The sequence below is a fragment of the Capricornis sumatraensis genome, chromosome 14, assembly GCF_032405125.1.
Source record: "Capricornis sumatraensis isolate serow.1 chromosome 14, serow.2, whole genome shotgun sequence".
Classification (NCBI taxonomy): domain Eukaryota; kingdom Metazoa; phylum Chordata; class Mammalia; order Artiodactyla; family Bovidae; genus Capricornis; species Capricornis sumatraensis.
Window position 1 is genome coordinate 50632984 of NC_091082.1, and position 27060 is coordinate 50660043.

Here is a 27060-nt window from a genome sequence, read left to right on the forward strand (position 1 = left end):
CACAAACTCATATCCATTGAGTCAGTGATTCCATCCAACCATCTCATTCTCTGTTGCCCCCTTCTCTTCTTGCTCTTAATTTTTCCCAGCATCTTGGAAGGAATTTTTTCCCTGTACCATCAGGGAAGTCTCCAAAGGCTAATATTTTGATTGCTATTGTTGTTCAGTCATTAAGTCATATCTGACTCTTTTGCAAACCCATGGACTGCAGCCTGCCAGGCTCCATGGGATTTCCTACACAAGAATACCCGAGTGGGTTGCCAGTTCCTTCTCCAAGGAATCTTTCTGACTCAGGGATCAAACTCATGTCTCCTGCATTGGCAGGTAGGTTCTTTATTGCTGAGCCACCTGGGAAGCCCAATATTTTAATTAGCAAGGAATAAATTATATAGCAAATAGGAAAAGGAGTACATCAAGGCTGCATATTGTCACCCTGCTTATTTAACTTCTATGCAGAGTACATCATGAGAAATGCTGGGCTGGAAGAAGCACAAGCTGAAATGAAGATTGCCAGGAGAAAGATCAATAACCTCAGATATGCAGATGACATCACCCTTATGGCAGAAATGGAAGAGGAACTAAAAAGCCTCTTGTTGAAAGTGAAAGAGGAGAGTGAAAAAATTGGCTTAAAGCTCAACATTCAGAAAACGAAGATCACGGCATCCAGTCCCATCACTTCATGGCAAATAGATGACAAAACAGTGGAAACTGTGTCAGACTTTATTTTTGGGGGCTCCAAAAATCACTGCAGATGGTGACTGCAGCCATGAAATTAAAAGACACTTACTCCTTGGAAGGAAAGTTATGACCAACCTAGATAGCATATTCAAAAACAGAGACATTACTTTGCCAACAAAGGTCCGTCTAGTCAAGGCTATGGTTTTTCCAGTGGTCATGTATGGATGTGAGAGTTGGACTGTGAAGAAAGCTGAGCCCCGAAAAATTGATGTTTTTGAACTGTGGTGCTGGAGAAGACTCTTGAGAGTCCCTTGGGCTGCAAGGAGATCCAACCAGTCCATCCTAAAGGAGATCAGTCCTGAGTGTTCATTAGAAGGGCTGATACTGAAGCTGAAACTCCAATACTTTGGCCACCTCATGCAAAGAGTTGTCTTATTGGAAAAGACCCTGATGCTGGGAGGGATTGGGGGCAGGAGAAGAAGGGGACAACAGAGGATGAGATGGCTGGATGGCGTCACCGACTCGATGGACATGAGTTTGAGTAAACTCCGGGAGTTGGTGATGGATAGGGAGACCTGGAGTTCTGCGACTCATAGGGTTGCAAAGAGTCGGACACAACTGAGCGACTGAACTGAACTGAAATTATATAGCACAAAAACACTATTAGTTTATTGTTTCATTAATAACCTGGGCAAAAATCAAGATTGACTTTTTCTTCCCTTTTAGGTATAAATAAACTGTACTGGATTAAGACTAGAGGCCCTTCAAATCTCCCACTACCCAGGATATCTGTTCCCTTCTTACTTGTCTATTAAATAATTAAGATTCAAGACCAAGCCTAATTGCCTATGTCTTACTCAATTCTTGGCGGTAACAAAAGTGCTGCTTTTGTCCAGGCTTTTTTCATGTAAAGTAGCTATGTTCATGCCTGCATTCATAAGCAGCCCAGGTCCCCTCATTTTCAAATATTAGATTGTATAAGAAAGTATCACTGAAAGAGACAAGGAATACCAAGTCTTGGGGATTTCTCATAATATAGAATGAAAAGGTTGTTGGAAAAGCTGAGCCGAGAACTCTCACCATCTCCGCTGTTGTTCCTCTCGCTCCGGAAGATACAATGCTCTTCTTTAATGTGAGCCCCACTCAGCACGATGTCCTGGCGCCGCTCAGCATCTGCTTGGCCAACCCTGAACACAAGGGAAAGTGTTTCCCAGGGAAATTCAGACACAGAAAGCACCACAAACAATGAGCCTCTTTCTCCCAAAGAATATTCTTTGGTACGTACAAAAAAGGTACTGCTTTTTTTTTTCTTAATCAGAGGCTGTGAACTGCAAACTCTTTTTTCATATATGATCAACCTCCCTACATGAGAAAAAGATATGAAGAGGCACATACACCAAATAACTCAGAGAACATCATAAAAAGATACCAGTAAACTAATATCCTTAAAAAATTCATATAAGATGTTAGGAGGATAAATTTTACTTACAGTCTTCTAAAACTACACATGCTAATTGATTCAGCTGGTTAAAACACTGATTTGAAAAGAGTACAGAGGACAGTTTATAACTATTTCAGATGAGAAAAACAGCAAATTAATAAAAAGAAATTTTTTACCAAACAACTTCCCTTTAGCTATGCAATCATCCTGAGAGAAAAGAAAGCACTGAGTGACCAAAAGAAGAAACAAATGTACCTTGTAATTCCATCTTTGATGTAATAAAGCAGGCACTCGGACATCAGAGGGTCCTCATTGAGGTTAACAAGATGTGGTGTCTGAAAAAGGTTAGAGCTGATCAGCGTGGAACAAGCACCATGGAGAGGGTTGCGAGAGTGACAGGGGCACAGAGGAGGCTGGATGGCCCCTTAGATTACCAGGGTGCCTAGAAGCAGGACTCCTTTCATTCTTAGTTGCAATTCCATGATAAACAGAAAATAACTCTCTTCAGGCCTTCCCAAACCACACTAAGGCATTCTATTTAAAAACATGAGCTCTGGGATAAAGAACAATATCCCATTCTTAATAAGGTCAAAGCATGGAAAACACAATAGAAAAATCAGAACAGGCTGATTCTCTGGGGGGAAAAAAAAACATAATTTTTTACAACACTTGAAGAGTGTTCAAAATTCTTGAAGAGCAGCAGAATTTGCCACTCCTAATATTCCACTTTGACATACTAATTATTTTGAGTTGTTACACAATAGCACAGGCAGGGAGAGGCTTCCTCTGAATCCCCTTTCCTGCCTAAACACAGATTGTCCAAAAGGAACTTAGAAATCCCCTCCTGGAGTCTTAACAACCCGGAGAGAAAAGTGGAAGTTGACACCACACCCAACAAACTTTGTCAAATCTCCCACCTGCTCTTCAAAGGGCTCCTTCATCTTTTCCTAAAAGCCAATTACCCTCCCCTGAGAGGCCTGCCTCCCTGTCTCTTTCCCTATTAAAATGGCATTTAAGCCAGAATTCTAAATCATCTTAGGAAGTTACTCATTTTTCCATGGGGTTCTCCCATGTATACATAAGGTACACATGTTTAAATAAATTCCGCCCCGCCCCCCCCCACCCCGCTCTGGTTAATCTGTCTTTTATTCTCATTCAATAATTCAGAAGGGTAAAGGAAAAATTATTTTTCATCCCCTATAACTGCCAAGAAATATATAATTTTTCATTTACATCATAAAAATGTTCCCACGTCCCCTGTCATTTCCCTCTATAATTGTTATCAGTTCTTCCATGGTCCCAGTTATTGTCTTTAGTTTGTCAGTCTTTATCTTAAAGAAGAAATTAAAATCACTGATATTCAATAACACATCTTATAAAACCCTCTTCATCTAACTCATGTTTCTAAAATCTTTTAAAAACCAACCTTCTTTATCTTAAAGAAGAATTAAAAATTACTGACATTCAATAACACATCTTATAAAATCTTCTTCATCTAACTCTTAATGTTTCTAAAATCTTTTAAAAACCAACCTTTTTTGGTGAAAATACCCCACTGGGATCCAAAAATAAGTCACATGGTCTTGGGGTCAAAATCTACTCAAGATACAGTGCCAGCAAATGTGGAAAAATGAAAGGAGAGTCAGATGAGCAGGTTAAGAAAAAGGAGTGCAAAAGATCATTTAAAAGAAATTTAGGAAAACCTTTATATCTTTCCAACTAACATGTCTCTGTAGCTGGTTTGAGAAAGTCAAAACCCTCTTGGGCAACATTCTTTAAAACCCAGCATAGCACTGGCCTAAGGAAACCAGAACCTCAAGAACAGGTTTTCATTTTTTCTCTAGCCTGAAGAGTACTTTCTCCTAGATCTTTTGAGATATGAATGACAGTCTACATATATTTAGGTTGTACAATGTGACTGCAAAAGGTGTCAATTTGATACATACATGTGTAAGGATTACCAATCGAGTTAATACATCAAAAACAGGTTCTAAAACTGAATTTGGATGTGGTTGGCGGTATCCCTTTCTTTCCTGAAGAAGTCTAGAAAGTTAAAGCAAGTAAGAAAAAGCTCCGGAAACAGGTATCTCAGTTTGGAATTCCATGCTGTTTATAACACAGTACTTATTCAAGTTATTTAAGTTGTTGCAAAAATTTTCCTCACTGTTCTTAACACTAAAAGATGTTAAAAAATAACTTTAGATATATGCAAAGGCACAATCTAAATTTTATTAAGCCTGTAACTGCTAAAAACTCTAAAATCACAAATAATGTATCTGAATAAAATAGTGTCTTACTGAAGGAAAAATTATTAAATTGTGAAAATCACTGACCTTTGGCAATATAAACATATAAAATACTGTTACTACTGTTCCAGGTGTACAGCACAAAAATCTTCTTCGATGAAAATAATACAGCAGAATTTATTACAAAAAAAAAAAAGGAAAAACCTAACCAAATATATCCTAACAAAAACCACAGGAGTATCTCATATCAAATAAAACAAAAGTACCAACTGAAAACTCTACACCCTGTTCTATGCTAACCTAGAGAGACCACCATCAGACCCTTGCATGAAGAAGTTTAACTATACAGTAGCCAATCTGAAGTCATTTGAAATGAAAGACCATTTATTATTAGTATAATTTTATGCTTTGTACATCAGTATATGTTCAATTATTAATAAATAAATAAGCACACAAAATAACCATTTCATAATAGCTTCCCAGTGTCTATTAATAACTAAGAAGCAACTTAGTAAAAAAAAAAAAAAAAAAAACTTGTTTTTCTAATTAGCTAAAAGGTATCTACTACTTAACAACTATGACCACGTAAGTAAGTAGGAGGGTAACTACTGGAGTTTAAAAAAAAATAAAATGAGAAGGGAGCAGAGGAGGCTAGAAGGATGAGCACAGAAACTGCTTTACTCAGGACAGTGGCTGTCACACAAAGTGTAGAAGCAAACTGAAGTGGTATTTTTCTACACAAACCTGAACAGCTGAAATTGCTTCCAAAGAGTTATAGTTCAGGGTTGCTGGTACCTGTGGGGAAATCTACATAGAAAAAGCAGCCAAACTGAGGCAAGATGTGCTAGGTTAGGCCAGGAATTTAAGAGAAAGCAACCATTAAGATGAGCAAACACACTGAATAATGACCAAAAGTTAAAGATTTACTGCCTTGGATTTTATTTCTATAAACAGTAAACATTTCTGAAAGCATTTTAGAAACAGGTTGGCCTTGCAGTGTAAAGATGAAATAAAAAACATCAGAAGTTAAGCCATGTCTCAAGGTTTAAAAGAAAAGGAAGAGGAGCCAGCCCTGAAAGACATGAAGTACCTCACGGACCAAGACAAGCAAAACGTGTCTCAGTCTGGTTCACTTTCACAACACTGTTTCCTACCTTTTTAGGAGAGAAAACCCCAAGGGTTCCTCCGTCTTCCCGAATGGCAACTCCCATCTCAGCCAACAAGGCTTCTCTAGAAAGAGCAACAAGCATATCAGAATCACAGTACCAAAATGACAAGTAAATCAGTCTAACATGAATTGGAAGGTAAAGCAAGCAGAGCAAAAACAATTATCTATGTTTAAAGTCAGTAACACAAATGTGAAAGAATCTATTATCCCTTCATCAAACGGAAATTATCTTTAAGAGAATATAGTACATTCAAAATAAATTATGTTCCTGTCTTATGTAAAGCTGTATTTACCCAAATAGGAACTTTGTCACATCTGCCTCTGGAAGCAGAAAATGATTCATAAATAATATGTCTATTAATATTTAAAAAAGGAAGAAAGGAATATGCCCTAAAGGCAATATATCTCATTCAAGGAACCATTTCTTACAAATCAACAAAAGAAGTCAGAAAGTAGCTCTGATACGGGGAATACTATCTATAAATGTGGTTTTCTCAAATGTCATGTTCCCATGCCTACCATCACATTGATTTAACAATTTTAGCTTAAAATCTCTACAATAAAGAAGAAAATTCTGTTTCATACATTCACTTTATCAACACATTAGTGCTCACTTCTACCTCATCTTCCAGGAAGCAAGAAACAAACATTAACTAAAATGTATATATTTTTAACAATGATTTTATTCTTATTATATTTTGGCCATGCCACACAGCATGTAGGTTATTATTTCCCTGACCAGGGACTGAATCCATGCTCTCTGCATTGGAAGCACAGAGTCTTAAAGTCTGCACCACCAGGGAAGTCCCTAAAAAATATCTATTTATTCCAACAGCAAAAAGTATTATTTGAGGTCATGTTCATTCTTAGGGTAGAGAATCAGGTTAAGATAAAATACAGATTTTAAAAGTTGGCAACTGAAACTACTTAACCTCTTACCAAAGAGGTTTTAGGAAACATCACTTTGAAAGACAATAATCAGAATAGGTTTTTTCCTCTGGGCCTTTATCAAGGGCAATCTTTTTGCAAATTAAGAACTCATTCCTCAATATCTTCCATTTTTATATGGCTCCCTAGCAACATGTAGTAGGTAATTAAGAACAAGACTGCCTAGAGAACATTCAAATATCTGAATTTCACTTTCAGAGTGTGAATCTGGCCAGAAGTCTCACACAGGTTTTGTTTGTTGGTTCTGTATTTGGGGAGGAAAGGTTGTTTTTAACTTCTATTTTATCTTTTCTTACTATAAATGTAATCCAAATTCCCCAGATATTTTAAAAACATTGCAGAGTTTAACTTCCTGACCTTTCCATCCTGATGGCCTCTGTTTTACGCAGCTTCTCTTCCCAGGTTTCATTCAACTCAGCAATGATCTTCTCTGATTCCTAAGGAGAAAGTCCATAGTTACAGTGTCAGAGTCTTATAAGCTAACCTTCTGTGCCTAGGAAGGACGGCAAGAAGCAGATGATGCCCACAGAGAATCTGAGGCAGAATCTAATACAATGAGGGTTTTTTTTCCTGCCCCTGATATATTAATTCCCTTTAAGTTCTAACAAAAATACCTTTACAGTGCAAGAGAGAGAAAGAGAAGGTATATGCGTGTATGTGTGTGTGTGTGTAGAAGAAAAGGTAATGCTACATCTCCAAATGCAAAGCACTATTTCTAACAGCTACATCTACACATGAATAAAGCTCTCTAAGGTATTCATTCAGAGAAGGCAATGGCAACCCACTCCAGTACTCCTGCCTGGAAAATCCCATGGATGGAGGAGCCTGGTAGGCTGCAATCCATGGAGTTGCTAAGAGTTGGGCACAACTGAGAGACTTCACTTTCACTTTTCACTTTCATACATTGGAGAAGGAAATGGCAACCCACTCCAGTATTCTTGCCTGGAGAATCCCAAGGACAGAGGAGCCTAGTGGGCTGCCATCTATGGGGTCGCACAGAGTAGGACACGACTGAAGTGACTTAGCAGCAGCAGCAAGATGTTCATTGCTTTTTGTTTCACTATAATTTCACAACACTCGAGGGGTTTAGAATACGCTCCACTAAAATATGATATCTTGGCACACTGAGTTTTTATTTTAAGCCCAGTGATTTAAGAAATGGTACAAGCAGGAAGAAATCTCTGACCTCCTGAAGCTAGTCGTAAGACCCTCATGAGATGTAACCTTCCTACCCCTGGAGGAATGCAGCATCCTTATTTCTAGAAGATGAAGGAACACTAAGAAGAATCTGAACAGACAAACCTCGATAAGTCTCCCAGGTTGCTACAGACATTGTTTTATTGTGCTTGGCTTTATTGTACTTCACATGTTAGGCGTTTTTTACAAATTGAAAGTCTGTGGCAACCCTGCATGTAGCAATTCTATTGGTGCCATTTTTCCAACAGCAATTGCTCACTTCATGTCTATCACACTTTGATAATTCTTGCAATATTCCAAACATTTTCACTGTTACTACATTTGTTATGTGACAGGCGATCAGTAATCTTTGATGTTACTACTCCAATCTGCTGAAGGTTCAGATGACAACATTTGTTAGCAATAAAGTATTTTTCAATTAAGGTATGCACATAGTTTTTTTTTGGACATAAAGCTACAGCACACTTAGCAGACTACAGTATAATGTGAAGTTAACTTTTATATGCACTGGGAAACCAAAAAATTCATGTGACTCACTTTATTGTGCTATTTGCTTTACTGCTGAGCTCTGGAAGTAAACCAGCAATCTCTCTGCGGTGCCAATACTCTTAGCTCACCTCCTCCTTGTTCTATCACACTTTTCCACCACTTTTCACACTTCACCAAGTGTGTATGTTTAGTCGCTCAGTCATGTCCAGCCCTTTGCAAACCCATGGACCATAGAGCCTGCCAGGCTCCTCTGTCCATGCAATTCTCCAGGCAAGAATACTGGACTGGGTTGCCATTCCCTTCTTCAGGGGGATCTTCCCAATGCAGGGAACAAACCCAGGTCTCTTTCATTGCAGGCATATTCTTTACTGTCTGAGTGACCAGGGAAGCCCTAGCATAAAAATGCTCACGTTTAACACTTCTTCGGGTCTTCATTTCCTTATGAAGTCTTCCATGTCACAGTTGTTGCTGTTTAGTCACTAAGTCATGTCTGACTCTTCTGTGACCTCATGGACAGTATCTCACCAGGGTCCTCTGTCTGTGGGATTTCCCAGGCAAGAATACTGGAGTAGGTTGCCATTTCCTTCTCCAGGGGATCTTCCCAACTCAGGGATCAAACCTCCATCTCCTGCATTTGGCAGGAGGATTCTTTACCACTGAGCTACTGTCATGTAAACAAATGCTAAATAAATTTGTAGGCTTTTCACTTGTTAATCTGCCTTTTGTTACAGAAGCCCCAGCCAAGAACCTAGAAGGGTAAAAGGAAAGATATTTTTCCTCCCCTTCAACATAATACCCCCTTGCTGCTGTTGCTGCTGCTAAGTTGCTTCAGTCGTGTCCAACTCGGTGCGACCCCATAGACAGCCTCCTACCAGGCTCCTCTGTCCCTGGGATTCTCCAGGCAAGAACACTGGAGTGGGTTGCCATTTCCTTCTCCAGTGCATGAAAGTGAAAAGTGAAAGTGAAGTCGCTCAGTCGTGTCCAACTCTTAGCGACCTCATGGACTGCAGCCTACCAGGCTCCTCAGTCCATGGGATTTTCCAGGCAAGAGTACTGGAGTGGGGTGCCATTGCCTTCTCCGAGTACCCCCTTGAACACAGCCCAATTCCCAACATAGAAAGGCTTCATATTAATCTCATCTGAAGGCATGTAGCCACTAGTGAGACAATTTTCCATCTCCAGCTGAGTATTCATTATGTGCCAGAAACATAAGGACTAAAACATGTTTCCTGTTTTCAAGGAGCTTACTGTATACTAGGGAGAGAAAGAAGTAACCATTAGTCATTCATTCAGTAATCATATATAACCTCATTCCATGCCAAGCCCTGTTCTAGGTAACTAAAGATACAGCAGGGAACAAAATTCCTACCTCTCATGAGACTTATATTCCATAAGAGAGACTGAGGTAATCAATCCATTTTAATCAATAAGTTGAGTTTATAGAATGCCAGACTGTGATAAGAGCTTCGTAGAAAAATAAAGCAAAGAAAAAAGAAAATGTAGGGGGAGAAAGCAATCTGCAGTGGGGCTGTCAGAACTGGGCTCATTGACAAGGTTCTACACGAGCAGACAAAAGGAAAGAGAACAGGTGTGTGAGGGAATAGGTGGGAAATGTCTAGCATTTTCCAGGAACAACTGCAAAGCTAGAGCAGCATGTTGCAGGACTGTGATGGGAATGTTAGGGGAACAGCAGGCAGTCTGCTCATTGTTGGAACTGAAGCGCTCACAGGTCTGCCGGAAGGTGGATGAGTCAAGGCTGAGTGATACTCATATTGTGAATGAAGGATAAGCAGGAACTGTTCAGGTCAAAAAAAAAAAAAAAAAATGGAGGAAGAAGGGATACCAAAAAGGGAGATGAGCACATGCAAAAAGCAGGAGAATATGATAGTCATGGATACAAAATTAGAAACTCAGATGATCATGATGACAAGGTAACAGTAATGGTAGTGATTCACGATGAGAAGTCTTCATAGTTCAAAAAATATTTCAAATTCATTTAACAGGCTATTTTATGAAGCCTCTGTGATCCCCCAACATAACTATTAATAATTGTTGCTCAGTCACTCAGTTGTGTCTGACTCTTTGCAACCCCATGCACTGCAGCATGCCAGGCTTCCCTGTCCTTCACCATCTCTCGGAGCTTGCTCAAACTCATGTCCATTGAGTCGGTGATGCCTTCCAACCATCTTGTCTTCTGTCATCCCCTTCTCCTCCTGCCTTCAATCTTTCCCAGCATCACGGTCTTTTCCAGTGAGCTGGCTCTTCACATCAGGTGGCTAAAGTGCTGGAGCTTCAACTTCACTATCAGCCCTTCAAATGAATATTCAGGGTTGATTTCCTTTAGCATTAACTGGTTTCATCTCCTTGCAGTCCAAGGGACTCTTCTCCAACAACACAATTAAAAAACATCAATTCTTCAGCGCTCAGCCTTCTTTATAGCTCAACTCTCACATCCATACATGATTACTGGAAAAACCATAGCTTTGACTATACAGACCTTGGTCGGCAAAGTAATGTCTCTGCTTTTTAATATGCTATTTAGGTTCATCATAACTTCTCTTCCAAGAAGCAAGCATCTTTTAATTTCATGGCAGCAATCATCATCTGCAGTGATTCTGGAATCCAAGAAAATAAACTCTCTCACTGTTTCCACTGTTTTCCCATCTATTTGTCATGAAGTGATGGAACTAGATGCCATGATCTTAAGGTTGTATGAATGTTGAGTTTTAAGCCAGCTTTTTCACCCTCCTCTTTCACCATCATAAAGCAGATGAAGTTCTTTCTTAGCTTCTGCCATAAGGGTGGTGTCATCTGCATAACTGAGGTTACTGATATTTCTCCCGGCAATCTTGATTCCAGCTTGTGCTTCATCCAGCCCAGCATTTCACATGATGTACTGACTCTAAATATAAGTTAAATAAGCAGGGTGACAATATACAGCCTTGACGTACTCCTTTCCCAATTTTGAACCAGTCTGTTGTTCCATGACTGGTTCTAACTGTTGTTTCTTGACCTGCATACAGGTTTCTCAGGAGGCAGGTAACATGGTCTGGTATTCCCATCTCTTTGAGAATTTTCCCCAGTTTGCTGTGATCTGCATAGTCAAAGGCTTTAGCATAGTCAGTGAAGCAGTAGATGTTTTTTTTGGAATTCTCTTGCCTTTTCTATGATCCAACAGATGTTGACAATTTGATCTCTGGTTCCTCTGCCTTTTCTAAATCCAGCTTGAACATCTGGAAGTTCTCAGCTCACATACTGTTGAAGCCTAGCTTGAAGGATTTTGAGCATTACCTGCTAGACGTGAAATGAGCACAATTGTACGGTAGACTGAACATTGCCCATTCTGGCAAATGTAATGTAGTTAATGTAGATGACTATTAATATAGTTAATGTAGAATTGTAGAAGAGTAGAACAGTTAATGTAGAGAAGTATTAATACCTACATAGAAAGAAACTATGAAGATTTAATACGATAATGCCCTAAGGCACCTGGCACTTGGTTTCTGGAATGAGGAAGAGAGCATGGTAAAAGCCCAGAGTAAAGACTGGAAGCAACTTATGTTGCTTGTGAGTCCTTATGTTTATGGAAGCAACTGCAAAAGCAAAGGAGTCCAGGACCCGGAAGAAACAGAGGAGGGCATGATGAGGAGGAGGGTGATGATAATGGCGGCGGCGGAGGAGCAACAACGAACAAAGAACAAAACTTAAAACACTCAGAAAAGGCCTGGGCATCAGGGAGGTAGACAGAAAGGGGGCCATGTAGGAGGTACTCAGAAATGAGTCTGTTACAAAGTGCAAGAAGCTACAGCCAGCCTACAGTGGAAGGCAGGAGGGCAGAGATAAAAATCATCTGAACTGGCTCTCATTAATCCCCTGAACACACTCAGGGGATGACGGCGTCTCTACAGTCCTCCAACAGGAATGAACAATCTGCAGTGCAAAGGCCACTCCACAGCCAAGTGAGGAACCACAAGCCACCAGAGAGGGGCAGCAGCCAAGAAAGGCACACAATTCAGAAAGAGGACGGGCAGGAAAGGAAGGGTACCGAATACCAAGTGGTCAATGGCCTCTCTAACTCACCATCAAAGTTATTCAATAGCTCAAACAGGGTAGCATTGATACTTCTGCAAATGACTGTCAAAGGGCAAGTACAATACAAGCAGGCCTCATAACCTGTAAGAGTCTCAGGCTTACTAAAGAGAGTTGGATAGAAACCTTCACGTTAAGTGGCAACTTCAAAAACAAAGGCACAGGATAACACAATGCCCAAACCACAGCACTTGCACTAGGGCTTATTTTATATACTGTGGTCCACAAGCCATACTGATGTCAGTTATAAAATACAAACTGATCCATGAGATGCTTGAAATACATATTTTTTCTGATTGGTTATTTTTAGAGAAGGAGTATGTCAGAGCTGAGGTTTATCTGGCTCTGTTAAAGCTACTCTTCTGATATTTTGGGGCAACTGTAAACTAATCCCAAGGAAGCAATACTGTCTAGGAATCCTCTTACCATCTTGCTGCCAACTCTGGTGTGACCTCTCTAATTTTATTCACTACCTAGAGGGTAAGTCAGAATATGACCTCCTTGTAGAAAAGAGATTTAAGGAGTAAGCTGAGGAAGGTACTACCTTCATTCTTTCATTATAGCTTCAAGCTGCAACTTTTATGTTGTCTAGAAGGTTTTTTTTTTTAACTCTGAGGAAACAATGTTGAGTGTCATTTAGCAAAACTTCAGCCCTGGAAAAAGTCACTTATTTCAGAGACATTCTAGAAACACAGAGAAACTAAGTGACTATCCTCAGGCCACATTTCTTACAGAGCCAGGTCTATGGCTGTGTTTCCTGTGTGTTCTTCTTCCAACTAAGGCAGAATCCACAGGCTTTAAATAAGATATTCTATGAGATAGCTCACCATAAATTAAGAAAGCTTGAGAAATATTCTTTCTTCAAGGCTAAATGTCAAACTTAGTATAAACGAAACAAAGATGCCAACAGGACAGTAGCTTTCAGTCTGAGTCACCAATTAACTCTGCAGGCAGGCGTGGCACCATGGGGGTCCAGCACTACCTATAACTTATTCTAGAAGTCGAATTTAAGATTAAACTGAATTGGAATTCATGCTTTAGAAATGAGGAGTTAAGGAGACACTCTTCAAAGGTCTTCTTTCCTACAGGTACTGTACATTAAAAAATCCTGGAAAAACAGAGTGACATCAGGATCATTTTTTAAGCCTGCAGGCATGCTGGGCTCAGGCATCTTTTACCTTTGATCTCACATCATGTCTGTCTGGCTACCTGTATAGCACTGGCTATTAAGTCAGTTCATAATGCTGAACACAAATAAATCATCATGATCAGTTAAAATGGCAGACAAGTCCACAGAACAAGTCAGAAACATTTCCCCAGAAAAAAAAAATTATAGTTTAGACTGAGATATTTAAATAGTTAAATGCTTACTACACGGAACATTCCTTGAAGCCATCAGAGAAGTTTTACTGTACTGAATGCAGCCTGCTTCGTGAGTGAGCAGCTCCAAGTGTGGGGCCCTCGGGCTGCCAAGCACAGCATTTACCCTTGCGTGCTTCTGTAATGGATATCTGTGGATATTTATAGTCTAAAAGCCTGAGCAATGGCACTCAGAGTGCTGACACTGATGCCAGACTAATAAACACCAGAGGCACCACCTAGTAGCCATTGCTACATATTGAAAACCTTCTTAAGTCGGAATCCAAATCAAGGATACAACATTTCGACTCACTTTGAGGTGCAGCTAAAAACAGAAAGCAGTTACATGTTACTCTCTTCGCCAGAGATGTGCAGAGGGCCCAGGGTATTTATGATGGATAACCTGGGTCTCTTCCACATGGAAACAGAATATTCAATGAATGAAGCAATAGTAATGCCCGGTGTAAAAGTATTCTACCAACTGACCCTTTTTTAAAAAAGTCAAAAGTAAAGAGAAACAAAGGGACATAAAACGTTAGGAAAATGAATGACCCTCCTGCATTAATGTTTTCCATTACAGTATTTTTCTCCTACAGTGTCATGTCTTAGGAATGCCATTCCTTCACATTCAGAACAATGAAACAGTCTCCAAAATGAGAAATCTGCAAGCATTTCTATCGTACAACCACTGCCTTGCCCTGTGAACACAGGATGTCATCTGCCTGCAGCATTTAAATGCATGTCTGCTGACATGGATTTCTCACCATTCACAAACTAGGAGCAGAACTAAGGTGCTTACACTACTACCATGCTGCATTAAAAAACAAGACTGAATGCAAAACCATAAAGAAACTATTTTCTAAAGCTAGTGAAAAAAGGAAATGTCATTTAGATTGGCTTAAAGGAGAATTAAAACACAGAAACTTATTTCTGCTAAAAGCAATAAAACAGTTTTGTTTTGGGTGGGAAGTAGGGAAGCTGGGGAGAGGGTTCCTTGAATAAAGGCAGTGTTATTCCCTGGAAACTATCCGGAAGATACTGGGCGACCTAACACTTAAAGCATCTGGTCCACATCTTGACTCCTAACATTCAACGTTATTTTCAGTTGGTTCCATTAAGCAGTTGGGAAGAAAATTTTTTGTATATCAAGAAGTGTTTAAGGAAGTGTAATCTCATTTGTACATTAAGGTAAGATTCAAATAGTAAGACTCCAAATTCCCGAAGAAAAATGACATTTTATAATAAATGACAGATTCAATGCTTCCTTCCACAGAATCCCTGCATGTTGCCACTGGCCTGAAGAGAACCCTACACAGCAACTTTGTCACTGATGCCCACCGTGATAAAATACAGAAACAAAAAACAATTCTTGCATAGGCCTTCACTAACATCTTCAGTAAAATTCCAAAGTCAATTTTACAGTAGCAGAAATTATCCTTTTCTTTACAAGATTTAATGAAAAGATTTCTCATTCCCTGTCCCTTTGTCAGGTGTTTCAGAATTTCCCCCCTTTCCACTAACAAATCCTGAAGGAAGCAGCAAGATCATTACTTTTGTTTCTGAAGCACCTTATGTTAGAAGTGACTGAAATGCCAAAGAAAAGGTAGGCTCATTGAGAGGCAGAAGTCAATTCTTCAACATTTTTTGCAGCCTCATCTGCAAACCAAAATGAAAGCATCAACAATTATCAAGCTAAACTCCCCTTTAGCAAAAACGTTCAGCAAACTTTTTCTATTGTTAACCTGTCAAAGTGTGTCACTGTTCTCCACGGTCCTTGAATGAGCAGCCGTGGTGAAGAATGCTGAGTCCACGCGACGAGGACTGCTCGCTGGGTACAGGGTTGCAACCCCCCAGCTCCTTACAGTTTCTTTGCCCTCCTTGCTTTTCCCACCCTGGACTCTTGAATACCAAGGCCACAAGGGACAGATCAAACTCTCATCCTGGAAGTGACAAGCAGGGAAAGAAAAGGCATTTGTGTTGCTGTCACGATGAAGTGATGGATGGCACCACAGGTGACAACTGTCTGCTCTCTTTGTAGTCACAGAGGGGGAATAACATTCATATTCACGGAGAGAGACAAGAAAGTACCTCAAAGAGTCAGCCGCTGGGTGGCATAGCGGGTGACCTGCACACATGGGACTCCAGTACATGGCACCAGCACTAAGATCCGTGACCTGTGTGCACCTGCACAGGAGGGGCAGCCCTTCCACTGCAGTGATGACAGGGCTTTCCATGAACTTCCAGAAAATATAATTTCATGTGTCTCTGAATAAAGCTGGTATAGCTACTCAAATGTGCAAACCTTCTTTTGATTACATATTTTACTAACAGAAGCAGATTCTGTGCTTTGCGGAATTTCATCTTCCAAAGAAACCAAATGTTTAATTAATTAGTTTCCAATGAAGTTTCTAACTAAACGATTTCACCATGACTTATAAACTATGGACATATCTACTTATGGACATGACAGACGGACACACCTACTTATTTGTTACCTTGCCTGGCCAACCTCTGACCTGCCCATGCAACTCTCCCTCCCATCCCTGCCTAGCCATGTCAGACTCAAGCATTCTGGTGAAAAGAAATTAATCACCTTACAAAGCAGTAATTTCAGGACACTTCTGAGAGTCAGAAAGTTCTTTCATGTCCTGAACCAACATCTCAATGGTTTCTTATCCTTACTTTGTCTTGTAGAATGACACAGAATACCTTCCATTGAGTCTGAGTAGGTACTACCTACCTTCAGACGTTCGATGGCTTCCTCTCCTCCAGGTGTAGACATGATTCTCTCCTGAATACTGGTCACAGATGTTAAGCCCACCTGACTATTAAGTGAGCAGGAAGATGGAGATGAAGTAAGGGACCCCATGGATGCTGTGGAAAAATTGCCAGGACGTTGATTCTCAGAGGCTAGCAAGTACCTATGCTTATTGTTCTGAAAATCTTTCAGATCTAGGAGATAGAAAGAAGGGAAGGCAGAAAAAGTAGAAAAGAGGAAAGGAGCAGCAGAAGGAAAAAGACAGGAAGGAACACCAGTGTAAGAAAGGAGAGCATTAAAGCGGTAAGACAAAGACAAGTTATGATACAAAGACAAGTTATTGTTCTAGATGGCAGTTCTCAAACATAACTGTTTTGTTTTTAATACTGGCATTGGAGAGGTTAAGAACTAGTCCTAAATTTAGAAACTAGAAAGTCCAGTGAGGGTTAACACTGCATCTAATAGAGGGGCACAGAGCCTCCAAGGACACTGCTGAAGCCCTGTCCCCACACAACCAGGCTACCTGCCTTCCATCCTATCCACAGCTCCAAATCTGTAATGTCTTAGGTTAACACAACTGTTAAATGCCAGTAGTTCTAACAGCAAAGGAAAAAAAATTATCATTTATCTGTCAATATCAATACACATCAGCCTGGCCCAGTATCTTAAGGGACTCGGGAAAAACTCCCAAGAAAATGTTACATTAAAACAAAAATCTGAGCACTTAGTAGTGTTCTTTGTATGCTAACAAGCATTTTTTAAATATACCTTTTAAAAAAAGAAGAGGTAAGTGCAGAAACTACAGGAGTCTTGTATAAGTCCTGGCTAAGAACTCAGAGCTAATTACCTCAACAGGGATGAACAATGAGTGAACAATGAGCCAATTATTAAATCCGGTGTAGCTCATGTTCATCTATTGGAGTAAGCAAAAATTAAAGCTAATTATCTACTAATTTAAGTAAGGCTCTCACTTTGCCTAACAGAATGACCATGAGTCACAGGGAAGCCGAGTTCCTAGTATGATATGCAAGTTTTAGGGAGATACTTTCATTTACTTAAGTCTTTAACAGAATTCTGAGTTTTGCTTTTAAACTTAGTTTTGGTAAAAAGAGCCACAAACAACAAATTCATTAAATTGCCATTTGTACTTTTCTTCATCAGTCATCTTTCTCCAGTAGGCACCAGAGGAAATCCATAGGTACTGGTGTGTTCTTATTTTTAAATTAGCTCATGTTTATATGTAAGAAAATCTATACTACTCAAAATTCATATCAAAACTAAGTAAATTTTCCTTAAAGGATATGAGTCAATACAAAGAGTCAGAAAAAATATTATTAGTTTTCTCTGAGTCTATCCCATGTGAACTTAATCAAAGCCATTTCCTGAATCCCCTTAAAACCAGTGGTTGCTTCAAGACAGTTTGAGAACCACCATCTGCAAAAATAGAACATAGGAAAACAAGCAAATTTTAAAAGGGAGAGGGGGTAGGAAATGTTGCAAAAAATTAGCCACCAGGTGGTAGCAGCAAGGTAGGGAAGAACAGGTTGGCAGGTCCAGCTGACACATGCAAGCCCTATAAGGCATTAAGTGCAGCGATCGAAACGGAAACTCAGTTGTCAGGGATGCTCTCCTGCATGGACACAGAATTAAAACTCAGTCATGCATAGCTTTTTGGGAGATGGCACAACTGCTCAGAAAAAGTGAGGCAACAAGCTGGCAGCAGCAGCACCAGCAGCACAAAAGCAAGAACAAAGGGTGTCTTTCCCACACCAGAACCAGCTGGCTTCGGAAATCTCAGACAGAGCAGTTACAGTCCAAGAGTTGCTGTGGGTTAGGACATTACAGGGCCTTCGAGGCTGAAACTCAAGACAGCAGCCAGGGCTGCACTGGGCTTCTCCTGTGTTTGCCAAGCCCTATCACATGACCTACCACAGAAACAAACAAACCAACAAAAATCTAAAACTGAATCACCCCCAAATCAAGATTCTTCATTTATTTATGAGTTATTTATGAGTTGGATTAAAAGAGTGATAGATATGGAGAGAGTAATGAGGTCTGATCCCTTTATAAAAAGTCCTCATTTCAAGCACACATTTTTGACACCCAAGTTTTAAAAAATTTAATTTGTAATTCATGAATGAGTAAAAAAGTTTACCTAATCATTAAGTAAGCTGAGGTCCAAGATCTGGGGGAAATATGCTTGGCATAAGCACAGGTGAGTGCTAATCCAACATCACAGAGCTACTCCAGCCCAGAGATTTGGCCAACTAGAAGTGACTTCTTTCAATTATATATACACTAAGGCTCAGAGTTAGCTATTTTAAAAGGATTTTTCTAATAAGTAATCAGACCGTGAGGGATCAAGAGGCCAAAAAAGTGCCATAATGATTAAAAATGAGGGCTCTTAGTTACACTATCCAGTCTGACCACATAGAAACCACGGGATCTCATTTAGTGCAAACTAGCCACTCCAGGCAGCAGTGTCCTCGTTGGCAAAACAGGTGAAAAAGGAACTTTGTGCGAGTCACTGACAGGTTTAAAAGAGATAATATATTCAGGATACCTGGAATAGGTCCTGGCACATTATAAACACTCAATACATGTGAGCTGCTGTCATCACTACCATCACCATCTATGAGTTTGGATTCAATTTAATCACACAAAACTAAAGTGGAAAAACTAAAGAGTAAAGCAACAAGAGGTTTTTAAGCCTCTTGACCTAATTCAAGCCACAGACTGAAATTCAGCAAAGTCTGCTCTGCTAATGGAAAAGTACAAAAATAGGAATAATTTCTGAATCTACTATGCTCTGTCTGGGATTTCCCTGTTAGGCTCGCTGACATGCAAAGCTCATCTTAAGGCTGAGCCAGCAGAGGCAGAGTAGCAAGTCAGAGTACTGGAAACCACCAATACATGAGATACACACATTTGCCTCCACTTCCCGAGTAATCATCGATCAACGGATCAACTGAAGGTAAGCAAGAGGGAAAATACAAAAAGGGTCAAAGTTCAGGTTCAGTAGTGACATAGAAAGGGAACAGAGCAGTATTTGGTATTTGGGAAGCTGAAAATAATTAACACTTAGAAATAACATACTACCATTTTACAAACAGTATGTATTCATTTAAATTCAGGTGTTAATCAGTAAGAAGAACTAAATTAGAAGAGGCCTTGAAAATCTTATTAAAATGCCAAATAATAATATTAATCTGAAACTCAAAAAATAAAAATATGCTTTATTAAGTAAACTCATATACCATTATACTGAATATTCTAGTTAACTCCCTCAGGAGAACTTCTGATTAGACATTTTGTAGGCAGATCACTGAGGTTAGAGAGTCATTTTAAGACAACATTGTAAGACTCTCTGGAAGTCTAATTCTTGAACTTGACAGGATTTGGTTATTTGCCCCTTCATAAATTTATAAGGAGTGAGTTGGGGGGCATTTAACCACTCAAAGGTAAATCTTATCAGAAAGGAGACTGGAATGGTGGGTCTCTTACAAATATATTCAGTATTACTACTACATTAATCCAAAGAAACCCAAAACACAAAAAACAAAAAATTGAAGTAACAATTTTATGAAGTGATTAACTTCGCAGTGAGAATAAACATTCCTAATAAACTTCACTGCTGATCTAAAATAGAAATCCAATAACAAATATAAGTAATGATATATAACATTTTTTTTTGATATATAACATTTTAAAAAGTAATTTCATGAGTTCAAAATCTGATACATGGGTACATAAAAGAAATTCTGAGATCATTTTCAATGAGCTCTTGGGGTGGGCGTGCTGTACAGCTTGTGGGATCTTGGTTCCCCTGACCAAGGATTGAACCTGGGCCACAGCAGTAAAAGCCAAAAATCCTAACCACTATGCCACCAGGGGACTACCCTCAATTGACTTCTTAAAAGGTTAAGAAAAACCCAAAAACTCTTTGTCACCAAGTTCCTTAACTCTAAGTTTAAGAGCCCTAGAAAGGAACAGATTTTGTGCTGGTCCTTAATTCACTTACTATCAATAATATCTCCCAGCCCCTGAGCACGAAGAAGGTCCTTCAGCCGTGTCACCTCCTCCTTTAATTCACGAACCAGTTTGGCATTGGGGTCCTCATTGATAACAGCATTACATTTAATTTGTTTTGCACGATCTGCATATCTAGATCCAAAAAGAAGACACATTTTTGCCATTCCTTAAATGCTCTACTTCTCATAAGTAACATACCATTATTTCTAAAAACAGCTTGAGTGTTTACACATTTTTATGAGCCTTAGTAAAAATACATATGTAGAAAGCATTATTTTTATACCTTATAAAGATGTGGGAAAAGGCTCCAATGAATCTAAGTGACTTCCTCAAGATCACAAAGGAAATAAATATCAGAGACTAATATCAAAATATATCTCAAAACTAACTTATTAGACTATCTAGTGTTTCTTCCATTATATCAAAAATTTTTTTGATGAGAGAAAAGTTGAAAATTCCAGATTAATGTAATTGAACCTAATCACATACAAAACTATCCTATTAGTGAACATTCTGTCAGTAATTTTTAAAATATTACATGTACTCATAACTTTATTATTTGTTATGATGTGAGTAAGCACTTCTATAATGACAAACATGAGAAGGGGACACTTCTTTCTATAGAAAATATTTTAAGAAGTTTTTACTATTATCTAAAAGTTACCCCAAAATCTCACTAGAGCAAATTTAATATCTTTTCTATGAAAAAGTTCCTGCTTTTCTCAATGAAACTGAAAAGTATAGACAGGTTTGTATGTGTGTATGTGTGTTCCCTGTTATAAAAGGGATGGGTCATTGTTTACTCAAGCAACTACCCATACAGCATAAGACAACCCATGGCCTAACAAGATGACTTATGGGAAACACTGTGTTTTCATTAACTATTGAGATCAAACGGGAGTACCTCAGAGTGCTCAAAGTTTCATCATAGTTGATATCAGCTGGGCTCAGAGCAGCAACCATTGCAGTCCGAGAATTGCCACCTAAAAAGATGAATCATGATTATCTCAAATCATACTTGTTTTATAAAAAAACTTCATTGAATGTGTCCAGTCAGACAGCAAAACCTCGGATTCTAAGATTTAATCAGTAAATTTTTAAAATGTCCCCAGGCCAGGCATCGTTACATGTAAATCTTGGTGTCTGGATGTACTGTGTCCAGTTTCCCTAGACACTCCACTAGAGCCACTCTTAATGATATGAAAGTCACTGGTGACATGAATAGCCATTCTCAGCCACTTCCTTCCATCAGCAACATGTAACACAGCTAATCACTCCCTCCTTATCAAGAAAGAGGGAAAGGGGCTAAAAGAACAGTGAACGACAGGTAAAAGATCCAAAAACATCAGCAAAGAGGAGTTACATCTGATTACATGCCTCTCTCTCAAAGGAGCATGGGGTTTTCAAAAAGGAACAACAGTTTGAAGCAGGTGTGTGGTCAGATAAACAACTACTACACAGTTCATGTCCTAAAGTAAACAAGACATGGGAGCAAACCCTGATTTAAAGGTGGGCAATAATATCACAGGAAAGATATTAAAAATGCTCACTAAAAGTAGCACTCTGGTTACTCTAGTAGCTAAGATGGCAGAGCAGCAAGACCCTGAGCTCACCTCTTTCCACAGGCACACAAAATAACAACTATTTACAAAGCAACTATTGGTAAGAAAAATCAAACGACTAGCAGGAAAGTCCTAAAACTAAAGAAGGAATCACAAGGAGACAGGTAGGTGGGGTAGAGATATGGAACGGTCAAGACCCACAGCCCTGCATGGTTGAGCCACAAATGAGGATAATGACAACTGCAAAGGTTCTCTGCAAAGAGCAAGGGGTCCAAGCTCCCCATGAGCTCCTGCACCAAAAGATAAGCCCCCAGAAAGTTTGATTTGAAGCCCAGCGGGGCTTACTTTTGGGAAAGCCAGAGGGCTGTGGGAAGAGAGACTCCACTCTTAAGGAGCACACACACAATCTCACGTGCCCCGGGACCCAGGGCAGAGGCAGTAACCTGAAAGGAGACTAGGTCAGACCCCTGGGCTGATCCTGGAGGACAAGAGGCAGGAGTGCTCCCTGGCGGCAGCCAATTTGGGGAGCTCGTTCTACCACAAGGACACTGGCACAGAAAGTTCCACTTTGGAATTCTCCCTCTAGCTGATAAGTGCTGGGACTTGCCTTACCCACCAGCAGGTCTGCTGTCTTAAGACCCCAGAACCCACAGCCACCCAGTCCTGTCTACCTGAGTGTCCAGGACCTGCGCCCTACCCCACACCAGCACACTGGCACTAGCCCCGGCCCCAAGGACCCCTAGGGCCCTACAGTCAGAGACCTGGGCTCCAGCTCTGCCCACCAACAGGCTGGCACTAGCCCCAGGATGTCCTGGGCTCCAGTCCCAACTGCCAGCAGGCCAATACCAGCTCCAAGACACCCTGGACCCTGCAGCTACTCTAGGACCTAGCCCTACTCACCGGCATACCAACACGAGCTTTGGAACACCAGATTCTGCAAGCATCCTGTCAGGAACTGGCCCTGCCTGCCAGCAGACTGACAACACATCCAGGCCCCCAGCCTTGGAACCACCCACTCCAGAACTCAGCCCCACCCACCAACGGATGGCAGCCTCCACACAACACAGGGCCCAGAAACCAACCAGAACAGAGGTCAGCCACACCTCCCAGACTTCCCACAGCAGCCAGCCTGCCACAACAGAAGGACACATGCTGCCCAAACATGGGACACCCCTAGAGCATACAGCTCTGGTGACCAGAGGGAAGTGCACCACTGGGATACACAGGACATGTCCTAAAAAAGGCCACTTCTCCAAGGTCAGGACACCTAACCAACCTACCTGATACACACAAATAAAAACAATAAATTAGGCAAAATGAGGCAACAGAGAAATATGTTCAAAACGAAGGACCAAGATAAAACCCTAGAAGAACTAAGTGGAAAAGGCAGTCTACCAAATAGAGAGTTCATGGTAATGATTGTAAAGATGTTCAAAGAACTTGGGAGAAGACTAAATGAACAGAATAGCAAGTTAGAAGTTTTTAACAAGAGTTAGAAAATATAAAGAAGAACCAAAAAAAAAAAAATGAAGGATAACTGAAATGAATAATACACTAGAAGGAATCAACAGTAGATTAGATGATACAGAGGAATGGATCAGGGAGTTGGAAGATGGAATCGTGGAAATAACTAAGGCTGAACAGAAAAAAGAATAAGAAGAAATGAGGATGGTTTAAGAGACCCCTGGTACAACAACAAGTGTACAAACACAAGGCTGCCCAAGGAGAAGAGGGAGAGAACACATTTGAAGATATAATAGATGAAAACTTCCCTAACCTGGGGAAGAAAAAAGACATCCAGGAAGCACAGAGAGTCCCAAACAGGATCAACCCAAAGAGCATCACTCTAGACACAATGTAATTAAAATGGCAAAAATTAAAGATAAGGAGAGAATATTAAAAGCAGCAAGGGAAAAGAAACAAGTTACTGTAAGGCTATCAGCTGACTTTCCAGAAGAAACTCTCTAGAAGGGAGCGGCACAACATATTTAAAATGATGAAAGGGAAAAACCTATAACTAATCATCTCTAGCTGGAAAGGCTTTCATTCAGATTTGATGGAGATAACAAAATTTTTACATTTAAGCAAGAGCTAAAAGAGTTCAGCACCACCAAACCAGTTTTACAAGAAATGTTAAAGGGACTTCTCTAAGTAAAAAAGAAAAGTCCACAAAAAAACATGAAAACTACAAAAGGAAAAATCTCATTGGTAAAGGCAAATATACAGTAAAGGTAGTAAATCAGTCATGTATAAAGCAAGTAGGAAGGTTAACAGACAAAAGTAGTAAAATCATCTCTATCCTCAATAAAGAGTTAAGGGATACACAAAACAAAAGATATAAAATATGGTGTTAAAACATTAAACATGAGTTGGAGGAGCAGTAAAAAGGCTGGGTTGTTAAAGTGCATGAACTTAGATCAATAATTCAACATAATCCACATATAAAGACAGCAATGTACAGCTGGGACATACAGTGAATAACTACATAACATCTTTGTATGGTAACATATCATTAAGTAGACTTATTGGTGATTTGTTTGAAATGCATAGAAATACCAAATTGTTTTTTGTGTAACAGGAACTAACAGAGTGCTGTAGCTCAACTATACTTCAAAAACAAACAAACATGGAAAAAGAGAATAGACTCGTTACAGCGGCAGTGGTTAGGGCAGAGGGGAAATTAGATGAATGTAGTCCAAAGGTACAAACTTCCAGTTATAAGATAAATAAATACTAGGAATATAATCTACAACACAATAAATATAATTAACACTGCAGTACGTTATATATGAAGCTGAAGCTCCAACACTTTGGCCACCTGATGCACAGAGCCAACACATTAAAAAAGACCCCAGTGCTGGGAAAGATTGAAGGCAGGAGAAGAAGGGGATGACAGAGAATGAGATGTTTGGATGGCATCACCAAATCAATGGATATGAGTTTGAGCAAGCTCCAGGAGATAATGAAGGACAGGGAAGCCTGGTGTGCTGCAGTTCACGGAGTTGCAGAGAGTCAGACATGCTAAGCGACTGAACGACGACCATGTTATATATGAAAGTTGTTGAGAGAGTAAATCTTGAGTTCTCATCACAACAAAAATTATTTTCCTATTTCTTTAATTTGTTTAATCTATACAAGATAACGGATGTTCACTAAACTTATTGTGATAATCATTTCACAATGTGTGTAAGCCAAATCATTATGCTGCATACCTTCAATTTATACAGTTCTGTATGGTCAATTATATCTCAAAAAAACTGGTATAAATAAATAAATACAATTAAGGTAAGCAAATTCAACCAACTTAAATCAAGAGTAAAAATGAAAAAAGAGAAAGATCACTCAAGTTAGTAACAGATTATTCTTCTCAAAAAGCAGACACACAGCAAAATGAACCATGAAGATAATTGGTAAACAGCTTCAAAAGGATGATTTCACACCTTTAAAAAGATGATTACATACCTAGATTTTCTCGAAGGAGCCAAGTAAGTACAGAATCTCTGTAGGGAATAAAATCAGTTTTCTTCTTCTTCTTACTCTATTAAACAGAAAGAAATGGCCTTAGCCTTTCTTAGCATTGTTAGATAGGAATAATTCAGATGGAAGGCAAACCAGACTAAAATTTCCAAGTAAACTAAATTACAGTGGGGTGCCATCACTGTTGAAATTTAACACTCACAGCTTCAGTTCTTCACAAAACCCAAAGCTCATTCAATAAATTATTTCTTATATTTTATTCTGAAAAATTTACAGTATTCACAGCAGTTTGGAGACTACCCTAATGAACTACCATATATCCATCACGCAGCTCTGACCATTATCAATATTTCACCAATCACATTTCAATTTCACTCAAAGTCTTTCCTACATTTTTTTCTTTCTGAACCGTTCTGGAGGAAACTACAGACCCTATGCCCTTTTATCCCTAAACACTTCGGCAGATAAGGACATTCTCTTACACAGCCACAGTTCAATGACCAAAGTTAGGAAATTTAACACCAATATAACACTATTATCTAATATCCTGTCATTTATAGCTTGTATAGGGCTCTAAAGAAAATCCACATTTCACCTAAAAATACTTCAGGAACATATCTCTAACAGAGAAAGACTTAACAAAAAAGAAAAAAGTAACTATAAGACCACTCTCACACTTAACAAAATTAACAATGATTTTTTTAATATCATCTAATAGCAAACCTCAAATAATAATTTTTACTTTTACAGAGGGGCAAATATGAATCTTGTGCATTCCAGGTTGGATGTGTAGGAGCAACTCATTTAATAAATTTATCTGGTCAACCACCAAATCATCAAGGTGGTTATTGCATATCTCATAACTCTTACATTGTAAAACATACTAGGTTTCTTTAAAAGGAAATTATGTCAAAAATAAATCTGACCATTAGAATTAGGAGTCAAAGTGAAAAGGTCTAAGAAAGCGATGCAATTTGCAGATCATGAGATTTAGAGAGACTGCAAGATAAAGTTTCTATATTTATAAAAAGTTTCCTTGTACTACTCTCTCCATGGCCCATCTCATTATCACAGGATAAAGCAAAAGACACCAATGCAAAATCAGTGCTGAGATGAAGGAAATTATACCCTCTGAAAGTAAAACACAATGCAAATGCTTTGGCTACTCCAACATCTGCTGGCTGACTACTGTGTGGTGATAATTAAAGACGTTACTAAGGGGAAAGCCAGGTTTCACTGATGGGCATCTCCCCGGTAACAGCAGTTTAATAATCTATTCCTAGCATAATCTGAGGTCATATTAAACTAAGGATGACCTCAGTTCAGTTCAGTCACTAAGTCGTGTCTGACTGTTTGTGACCCCATGGACTGAAGCACACCAGGCTTCCCTGTCCATCACCAACTCCTGGAGCTTGCTCAAACTCGTGTCCATTGAGTCAGTGATGCCATCCAACCATCTCATTCTCTGTCATTCCCTTCTCCTCCTGCCTTCAATCTTTCCCAGCATCAGGGTCTTTTCCAATGAGTCCATTCTTCACATCAGGTGCCCAAAGTACTAGAGCTTCAGCATCAGTCCCTCCAATGAATATTCAGGACTGATTTCCTTTAGGATCGAC

At 39.5% G+C, this 27060-nt stretch overlaps 1 protein-coding gene across 2 annotated transcripts in view; it reads right to left on the reverse strand.

Moving 5' to 3' along the window:
- The window catches only part of KIF1B (kinesin family member 1B), a 142133-nt gene that overhangs the window by 78467 nt on the left and 36606 nt on the right, over positions 1-27060 (reverse strand). The window contains exons 10-18 of one of the 2 annotated variants that reach the window (XM_068986130.1): positions 25430-25505; positions 21310-21388; positions 20395-20537; positions 19300-19341; positions 16356-16567; positions 6839-6918; positions 5520-5595; positions 2375-2454; positions 1759-1865 (exon numbers count right to left, since the gene is read on the reverse strand). In XM_068986130.1, the coding sequence (XP_068842231.1) occupies positions 1759-1865; positions 2375-2454; positions 5520-5595; positions 6839-6918; positions 16356-16567; positions 19300-19341; positions 20395-20537; positions 21310-21388; positions 25430-25505 (895 nt within the window). The remainder of the gene's footprint in view (positions 1-1758; positions 1866-2374; positions 2455-5519; positions 5596-6838; positions 6919-16355; positions 16568-19299; positions 19342-20394; positions 20538-21309; positions 21389-25429; positions 25506-27060) is intronic. The other variant, XM_068986131.1, reaches the window with a different exon arrangement.